Source organism: Anarrhichthys ocellatus, unplaced genomic scaffold, assembly GCF_004355925.1.
Source record: "Anarrhichthys ocellatus isolate YVR2014 unplaced genomic scaffold, GSC_Weel_1.0 scaffold39, whole genome shotgun sequence".
Taxonomy (NCBI): domain Eukaryota; kingdom Metazoa; phylum Chordata; class Actinopteri; order Perciformes; family Anarhichadidae; genus Anarrhichthys; species Anarrhichthys ocellatus.
Genome location: NW_022280069.1, coordinates 2,650,732 through 2,660,594, shown reverse-complemented (window position 1 = coordinate 2,660,594; position 9,863 = coordinate 2,650,732). Strand labels below are relative to the sequence as shown.

The window sequence follows — 9,863 nt, the reverse complement described above, 5'->3', positions numbered from 1 at the left end:
TGTTGTGCGCTGATGATAAGCGACTGTTGTGCGCAGATGATAAGCGATTGTGCGCTGATGATAAAGCTATTACTGCAAAAAAGGATAAAGAACTCCATTGGGAGTATGATACGCAGGTCCTAAAACAAACCCTCTCAGGAGGCCTTCTCTGAGCTCGAGAGAAGTACAAAAGGACTGGCTTAGATTTATATATAACTAAACTAGAATATAGGGAATCTGTTGAGAGTGGTTTCTGTCTTAGGCAGGAAGCTACGCTGACAAGAGACTCAGAAGGTTTGTGCGGAAATCTAATGAGCAGGAAAAGTAATATCTAACTAATAGACAATAGAATGACTGAATACAGTTTGAAAGTGTGCACACGACTGTAACCTACTGACATTACTGATAAAGTAATACTATAAAGGAGAGATTGATAAAGGGAAGAGACATAACTCCCTATAAAAACCCTGAGTTGATAAGGGTGAAATAAAGAGGACATTTGTAACTGTCACAAGCAGACCAACAATAAGAATCTCTCTTTAACAAAGACTTGAGTACAAGCAGTTTAACCAAGCCTCAAATAAGTTGTTACGGTAGAAGTTTCATCGTGATTTTATTGAGTTGCTCTGGTTACAAAGAGACTCTACAGCAGTACACAAGCTCAAAGCTTCCAAACCTTATAGTTCAACTTGTCAATTAGAGTGTATAAAGTTAGTAACACTAGTGTCGTAGAGGTTGTATAATTGTAAAGCTTAAAGTAGTTTTTTATTTTTCCCCTCTTTGTTAAAAAATAGTAATTGATGGTAGAGGTGAACTGCCGTTTTTCGTTCATTAACTTTACTTCTGTATCACTGGGAGCCAAAAATGTAGTAAATGTATTTTGATTGGCTTGATTAATGTGTTCAAAGTGAAAAAAAAAGAATATATATATAGAGTTTGTTTCAATCCATCTGCATATATCCCGAGCTATATTGTGTCCAGATCCTATTCTGTCTGCAGAAAAAAAAAAAAAAAAAGAAAAGTTCAAGCTCCGTGTATACTTGGTGGTGGCAGGTCACCCAGATGTGTGTGCTCGCTCTCTCCGTACAGAGAGGAGTAGAGTTGTCATACATACAGACATTGATCATACATACTTCCTAAATAATCAGAGGAAGAGTGTTGATGGAAAGGGGTTGTGGAGGTCACAGGAAGGATTGTTGGTTGCACTTGGTGCATTGCTGACCATCTCAGAATCGCACAGTGAAGATCACTGTGCGAGGGGGGAAGTACTGAAAAGGTTAAAAAGACAATACAACATAATAAAAGCTATCCATTTATTTATCAGAATCAACAGCACAATAGCCGGACAGATGTGTCCTGGTTAACATGCAGTATTTATAGAAGATTTGGTGTATCAATTCAAGTTGAACTAAGTCTTGACACGAGTGTTTTGAAGATACTGTAAACGACAAATTGGAGAAAATGGGTAAAAGTCAAAGTGAGTCTGAGCCTGAGCAGCTTGATGCCAAGGTCTTACCTCCAATATTAAAATATATGTGAGACAAAGATAATCAGACTACCAAACAATTGAAAGAATGGATAAAATGGGTTCCCTGAAAAAGGCAGTTTTAGCCTACAAAAATGTTATCAACTCAAAACTTGGACACAAATAAGAAAACAGGGAACAATAAGACAGATAAAATTGATAAAAAGGGAAAATATACTGCCGAACTTTGTTTTGGTTTGTTTTTGTCCTATCTTGGTTACTTGTATGTTCCTTTAAGCCAGCAGGTACCAGAGGTGGTGATCACCCTAAGTGGAGGCTCCGCCTTCCTGGCAACCAGAGCGCTCTCCTAACACACCGAGGAGGAACGAGGACGGCTCGTTCCAGCCACCATTTGTCGTTGGACATCTTGTTTATGTCGAATAAAACTCTTTGCTTTTGGTAAACTATCTGCGTCTCCCTGACTAGGTCATGGCTGTCAGAGCCAGGTCTTGACATGGTCAAGTGGACCCCAGAGAGGGAACCACCGACGCACACACATTACAACACAGAGGGTGAGTTAACTTTAGATTCTGACTATTTAGTGCAGTATAGACTATGACAAACTAGACAAACACATACCAGATGTACGCAAATTAAGGTTTAAGAAAGTTACCACAAGACAAACACTATTAAAGGTAAAAATGTTCAGAATGTCACAGGCAGGCTGATTACGTGGATTAGATGAGGGATTGAGGAGGTGTTGTTTGGAGAAGTGGAGAAGTTATATTTATTGTATTATTTACATTTGTTGGACAGGGAATGCTGCTGCTGTCTGTTTCTCTGTCTCCCAAGCAATAGGAGTTGTTTAAGGGGAAGATCACACATGTGTGTCCTTGGCATGAGGCCTATGAATGGAGAGGATGTCTGACTGGCTGCACAGTCAGACCCATACTCACTGACCTCAGAAACACAGAGGATCCTGGTAAACGCTACAGAGATAAGGGTGACGTATACAAAACGAGAGGTACATCAATGTCAACAGTGAAAGGAGTAACTCAACTTATGTTTGATAAGAAAACACACACCATGGTTTCAAATGTGTGACGTAAGACAGGTGAGGGGTGCTAGTGTTCACCCAAAATCGTGATCTGCCCAATTTCAAAATCTGATTTCCACTCATGCAAGAAGCAATATCCACTCAATCGAGATATCAATGATATTACACCTGTTCTTGAGTCTTTATTGAAGGTTGGTATAATAATATAATGTGATGATTCACCGGTGCACGCGCCAAATTTTTCCAGTAAAGAAAATTCGAGACTTGAGGGAACCAACTGAGTGATGATTGTCTGACATTTACAAGCAGTTAATGTGTCGGTGCACCCACGAGCACCTCAAACTTTGGCTGCAAATGGTCACAAGGCTAGCCTGTCCAAATTGCAATTTGCTCTGGATAAAGTTTCATATCTGGGACGTGATCACAGCAGAGGGCAAAACCCTCCCTCCCAAGACAATACAGGCAATTCAAACTGTGCCTAAAACCAAAAAACTCAGAAACAGAGGCATCCCTCTATCCATGATTCATGGTAAAGATCTTTATGCGCATGACAAACTGACCTGGACTGACTGCTCGACTGATGCCTTTAATATCAAAGATTTTAATCCTGCTACTCTTTTTCCTACTCCAGCAGATGGAGAGCCACATAACTGTTGTTTCTCATGAACAGGTCTGCACACCGAGACCTGACCTCACAGACATGCCCACCGAATGCTGATTTACAACCGTTAGTGGACGGTTTGGCATCCCACTTGCCGGACACGGGAGAATGGTTGGTTTTGTTTGCTGTAGTCTCATCATATGACACTCTGTGCAGCAGTAAGTTGCCAGCACACTTTTCTGCTCAAGCTGCAGAACCTGTGGCTCTTACGGAAGGAAGCCTGTAAGCTTGCTGCCGACAAAATAGTTAACATCTACACACAGACTCTCGCTACGCATTTGGTGTAGTGCACGACTTTGGCACCTTGTGGAAACACAGAAGCTTTTGGAAATCATCCGGCAAGCCCATTTCTCACCACCGTCTCGTGGCCGACTTGCTAGAAGCCATATTGCTGCTTAAAAATGTCTGTGTTATGAAATGTGATGCTCACACTAACGCTTCTGATCCCATTTCAACAGGAAATGCTGCAGCTGATGCTGCGACTAAGCAAGCAGATTTTTCAGGCTATGTTTTAGCTCACAAGACTTATGCTAGGTGTGCCTACACAGAAATATCCCCCCTATAGTTTTTCCTGTAATGCAACCTGCGGGTTTTTCCGCCCTTAAATGAAAGTGAACCTTAGTATTGAGTGATGTTATTTGAATTATCTTACTAACTCAAATGTTCTGTATTGGTATATAATCAAGCACATACAGTATAATTGACATAATCACTTGTGTTGTTGCAATGCTGTGAGGGATCAAAACTTTAGGTTACAGTTCCACCTATTTGACAAAAGTTATATGAAGTTATGGTGGGGGTCAAGTGACCCCCAAAGGGGGGATATGTTGAAGAAAATCATCATATAATTTAGGATTAAACTGAACACATTTGGTTCATAAAAACATTCTTAGGAAGAGATTAAGGCATGCCAGACAAATTGTAACATGTCACTCCAATGTGTGTCCAAACATTTCCCGAACACCAATCGTGTGTTCTGCGAGAAGGTTGTGTTCTGCCAAAAGGTTATCTTGATCCAAACAGAGTTGTGAGAGCATGACATAGTGAAGAGACCAGAGGTGCTCTGTTTGTGGTTCAACCCACTGGTTTGATTGGTGGAAACTGACTTAAAGGGGGTGAATTTTGACTATAAAAGTAATCTGTGAAAAGTAATACATCGGATTGGTTTGGATTTGCTGAACTCGTATGTTGGCATGTGCTTATTAAAACACTTCCTGCTGGGTTGCAACTTCAATTGGCCGTCTCTTCTCGTCATTTTGCCACAACAGTGTTTGGAAGCTTTTTTCTTCTTCATTGAATCATCCGACTGTTGGGGACTCCAGGTAACACTTTTCATTTCTTTGTTGCATCAGATCATCTTCCTGCATCAGTTTCTGAGTATTTCAAGATTATTGTTATAATCACTCCTCCAGAATTCCAATAGGACACATATTACACAAGTAATAATGAATAATAAATTTAAAATAAATATGGTTTATAAATGATTCTCTCAACCAGAATAATGAAACTCAGCGTTTTGGTTCTCCTGCTCCTCCTGGAGACACGCTCAGCTTACACTTATGGTGAGTATGATCTGAGAGTATGTGTGACGTCTTTATTGTCAATCATCACCAGGAGGTGCACGTAGGTCTGTTTTGTTAGCAAGAAAAGTAACTAGTATATTTATAAAAATGAACTCTTTAACTGTCGGGAGTTTAGTTATTTCTCCAAAATCATTGGAGTTGTGGTGAAAGGAAGGAAGACTTTTTTTTGGCTTAATTTGAGTTTTTTATACGGTGATATGATTATGTTGATTTTGAAAATGTGTTCTTCATAAAAATGAATTTCTCTCCTCACATTAAACTGCATTGGCAGACCAACGTCCTCTTTTCTGCAAACTTGTCTGCAACAACTTCCTGCAAGATTTAGCAATGAGCAAAAAGTTGCCATGTGGCTCATCAGACTTAAGGAAACGCATGCAAAGAGACACAAACAAATCAACACATCTTTCCACCAATATGAAGGCAAATCGCTGTCAAAATCCGAGAGCACAAATGAGATCCATGCGCGCGCGAAAATCAAACAGCCGCGCACGTATTTTACTTTGACGAGCGTTTTTACATCACTCCGTGAGCAAAATGTCGTCTCGCGCGAGCAGAATTCACTCTTGCGCGAGCAAAAGTTGCTCGCGAAACTTTAACTTTAAGTTTTTCTTTTTGACAGTAAGTGGGCGGACCCAGTCGTCATTGTATCTCTACATCTAATTGGTTACAATCCTCATCTTTGGATAAACCGGATATCACTCTGACACAGACGCTAGTTCTGATACAGGTGGTTTTCAATCCGCCACTAAACACTACTCCACTACATCTCAGGATGTTCTACATTTGTCTGACAGGTTTTGTAAACTTTTCAGACTGTAGAGGCTGATGAAATACAAATTATGTTAATAGAGTTGTTAAATACAATAATTAAAAATGTGTTAAAGCCAAGTTGCTCAGATTGGTTTAAATTCACTCCATCATTCTATTACAGACGATGTGTGTTTGATACTCAAACCTCTTGTGACAAACAGCTCAAAGAAACTCTTTGATCTTAATTGATTAAAACATGATGTGATCATATTTAATCATACTGTTGTGTTTACAGAAGAGATATAATATAGTTGTATATAATATGAGCAACAATTTGGACCTGCTCAAAGATCTGGAGCCAAGATTAGGGACCACTGTTTGTATATTAACTGTTAAATCACTGACAAGTAATTAGTGGATGAAAAAGTATTCAGATCCTTCACTGCAGTAAACGTACTAATGCCATACTGATGAAACAATAATCCGCTACCGCATGGATCTCATTTCGCTCTCGGATTTTGACAGTGATTTGCCTTCATACACCAATTCCACAACAATTAATCACAGAGAAACAAAATCATCAATTTGGCAACACATGCAAACACAACCGAATATACAAACGCACTATAGTTGACTACATAACAGTGAGCTAATGGTCTAAGTTTAAACCAAGAGTATATAATGTTGAAACACATGGTCTGTATCACACTAAGACATGGAGTAATACGTTGTTAGACACAGATTTATGCTTAACAATTCACAAACGATCTTCCTTTATATCTCTTATGTTTTTCAACCGTCTCTCTCCCAGAGAACGTGGCCTTGCGTGGAAAGGCGACCCAGTCAGACCGTTGGGAGAACGCGTTTTCAGCTGCTTACAATGCTATTGATGGAAACCGTGATGCTAAATACCCGTCGGGATCATGCACCCACACTGTTCAAATGACCAAACCCTGGTGGAGAGTGGACCTGCTGTACTCCTACATCGTCACCTCCGTCGTCATCACCAACAGAGGAGACTGCTGCGCGGAGAGGCTCAACGGGGCACAGATTTACATCGGCGACTCTCTGAACAACCCACTGTAAGAAAATATATCCCGCAATCAAAAAAGACATTTAGCTGCAAGCTGCAGGCTCAGCTGTCGCCATGTGGAGGCGATAGATATGTGGCACCTTCAGATGTTATTTCCACAAATATATATAAAAAATATTTTTTTTTATCCTCTTTTGAAAAAAAACAAGTATTATCATTATGTGAGGAAAATTTTCAAGAATCAAACAACAAGCTTGTTTCTTTCATCTTCATGTTAAAGGACTACAGGTATAAAATGTGATTCATGTGCTGTTTTCTCTCTCTCTCTGTTAGGGTTGGTACAATTCCTCGTGCTGGTCCAGGTGAATCGGTTACTCTGACTTTCACTAAACGTGTGGAGGGACGTTACGTGATTGTGGCTATACCGGGTCCAAATAAAATCCTCACACTCTGTGAAGTGGAAGTCTACGGGTACCGTGGCCCGACTGGTGGGCATTTGAGCTATTACATTTAGTATGCAGTGACATCGCACCTATAAATATTTACTTGTTTTTATATCTTCTGGACAATATCATATTTTATTTAATCTAATTTATCCGTTTTACGGTTGTAAAGTATGGGTTTATTACTGCTTTGTGCTCTTTGTTAAAGCGACAGAGACCAACCTTCTTTGGTGTTAAAGTAATTTCTGTTTCTTCTGCCAGCTGCGATGTGATCACAAGTATCCCATCAGGTGGTGTCGGTGAGTTCCTGTGTAATGTGATTAACGGTCATGGGATGGACGGTCGTTACATCCAACATATTCATCCCAAGACAAGAGCATCTGAGTCTGTGTGAGGTGGAGGTGTATGGCTCTCCCCTGGATTAGGGATGAAGATGTTCACAATAAAAACCAACAATCAAAAATCACTTCTTTTGTAAACTATGACAGTGATTCCATTGAGATATTTCTTTATGGCACTACTTGGTGCGTAAGTTGTAATGTTCTTGTTAAGCTGTCACTACTTGCTGCATGATAAAACTGTCTGTCATCAATACGGAAATACAATTAAATCATTAACGCAGCCTATCGTTCTGTTCATTTCAACCCTTATTGGTCTAAATCAAAACCTTTTTTCTTGCATTTAAACTTTCATCGACCACAACCGTGTGATACATTCAGCATGTACAGGACATAAAACGTATCATCTTTGGTGGAGGCAATTAAACATAAATGTACCATTATATACTTTTAATTAAAGACACTATTTTAATGAGAGTTTTAAGAACTTTGGGCTGTAGACTTGAATCTGCAACAAGACATCCCTCCTAAAGGGAACAGCAATGCTGTGCCTTGGACTGAAGAGTTGCAAACACATGATTTTCACCCAGGAGACCGCTGTTCCTGTCCCGTGTGAAAACAAAGGTAAACGTTCACTTTAAGCTTTTGTTGGACGGTTGGTTTTGTACCGTCGGTTTTTTTTGTTAAAAGCCATGGCGCTAAAGACTATGATTGTGGAACCGTCTGTTGTGAACAATCTTCAATACAAGACAAAAAAAACAATGGTGCTGATGGCAAATACTTTATTTTTTAAAATACAGACAAAATAGACAAATATTATAAAAGACATCTGCAACACACGAACGCCTGCGACAGGAAAAAAAATATTTATGCGTTTCAGGAAGTGTGACGACAGCCCCACTTCACAAAACACGGTCACTTACAAGATCACTTCCACACCGTGAAACCAGTCGTTCTACGAGTAGTACATGAAGAAACAGCTCTGACATCTGATGGACAAAATGTCCAAAACGGATTAAATGTGTATTTTTGATTTGTTCAACCGCTCGCTCTGGCACATTTAATGTTTTTTTGTCACGACACTAATTTAATTTGTTGTTTCGTCCCATTCCGATGCCCAATCAATAAAACAACCTGCACCAAGGTGTGTTGTACCGAAGTTTTTTTTCACCCGATTACAAGTTCATACACAAAAAACACATTAAAGCTGAGAGTGTTTTTAGAAAGAGAAAACCCATCACGGAGTATTTAATAAGTGGTCACCAATAGTTCAGGACATGGCACCATGTTGGAGGAGTGACCATGCAACAGAGACAGAAGTCTGTCTGCGGTGGCTAAGAGTCAAACTCTTGCAGGAGGAAGTGGGATAAGAAAGTGAGAATGTTCCTTTGTCTTGTTGCCACTCCTCCAACGTGGCGACGCCTTCTTCTTATATGAATAGTTTGACATTTTGGAAAAATGCATGGCCAAAAGTTAGATGAGAAGATCGATACCACTCTCATATCAACCCGTTAAATATGAAACTATGGCCAGCAAGCATCGGTAGCTTAGCTTAGCGTAAAGACTGGAAACAAGGGGAAACGGCTACATCTGCCTACCAGCACCTCTAAAGGTATTAATGAGTCATTAATTAACAGGTTGTTTTTGAAATTGTGGCTTTACAGGGTTTTTTTTTTTTATACGGGACTATTTCTTGGCCAGGAACAGTAACTTGTCAGCGTGAGGTTGCCAACGGAAACAATTGCTCTCAGCCAAAAAACTAGGTACCAAACGCCCCGTAAGACCAAAACTGGTCTTTTCTGCACCCTTTAGAAGTTTTGTTCAGCACATTTTTGACATCACCGGGTTTTGCTGTTTCCCTCTGCTTCCAGTCTTTGTGCTAAGCTAAGCCACCTGCCTGCTGGCCGTAGCTTCATGTATTGCCACAAAGACCTTTTATGGATCTTCTCATTTAACTCTCGGCATAAAAGCCATTAAGCGTATTTCCTGAAATATTGTACGGCCATTAACGCACCCTGAAGAAGGAACCAACGACTGCTACCATTTACACAAAATCCACTGCTACAAATGGTTTGGATTGGCTGTTCCAGAACTCACAAACCAACGGTTCTCAATCACTAAAAACACTTCTTTTATGTGCTACAGTACCCCGAATACACAGCTTTAATAACAAGACTTCCTTTGGCAATAAACAGTAATAAAGAAACACAGAGAACCTTTTGAAGGCTTTACATTGGCATCTTACAAACATTTTGGGTATTTACAAAAGCACAATTAGAGGAACTACTTGTTTTGAATTTAAAAAAAAACCTCTTTCCACCAGTTTATAACCGAATTAAGAATGAATGCTCTTCTATTATGTGAAGTCTGTTAAAACATTTCTTGAGTGAATTCCATGGGGACTACCCATTGTTCAGAGAGACCATTATTCAGAAACCCCAATAGTCTGAAAAAATGATGGAATTTGTCCGATGATGTCATTCCCCATAATAATTAGCCATGTGCTTCTGTCAAAGAGAGTTCATAGTTTTGGAGCGATGGGCCTTCGGAAGGA

At 39.8% G+C, this 9,863-nt stretch overlaps 1 protein-coding gene across 1 annotated transcript in view; it reads left to right on the top strand.

Annotated features, from left to right (window-relative positions):
- The window catches only part of LOC116394327 (uncharacterized), a 26,799-nt gene extending 19,204 nt beyond the window's left edge, over window positions 1-7,595 (top strand). Inside the window, exons 12-14 of the mRNA XM_031867355.1 lie at window positions 4,643-4,724; window positions 6,307-6,577; window positions 6,862-7,595. Coding sequence (XP_031723215.1) covers window positions 4,643-4,724; window positions 6,307-6,577; window positions 6,862-7,042 — 534 coding nt within the window. The 3' untranslated portion in view covers window positions 7,043-7,595. The remainder of the gene's footprint in view (window positions 1-4,642; window positions 4,725-6,306; window positions 6,578-6,861) is intronic.
- The last annotated feature ends 2,268 nt before the right edge of the window (window positions 7,596-9,863 follow it).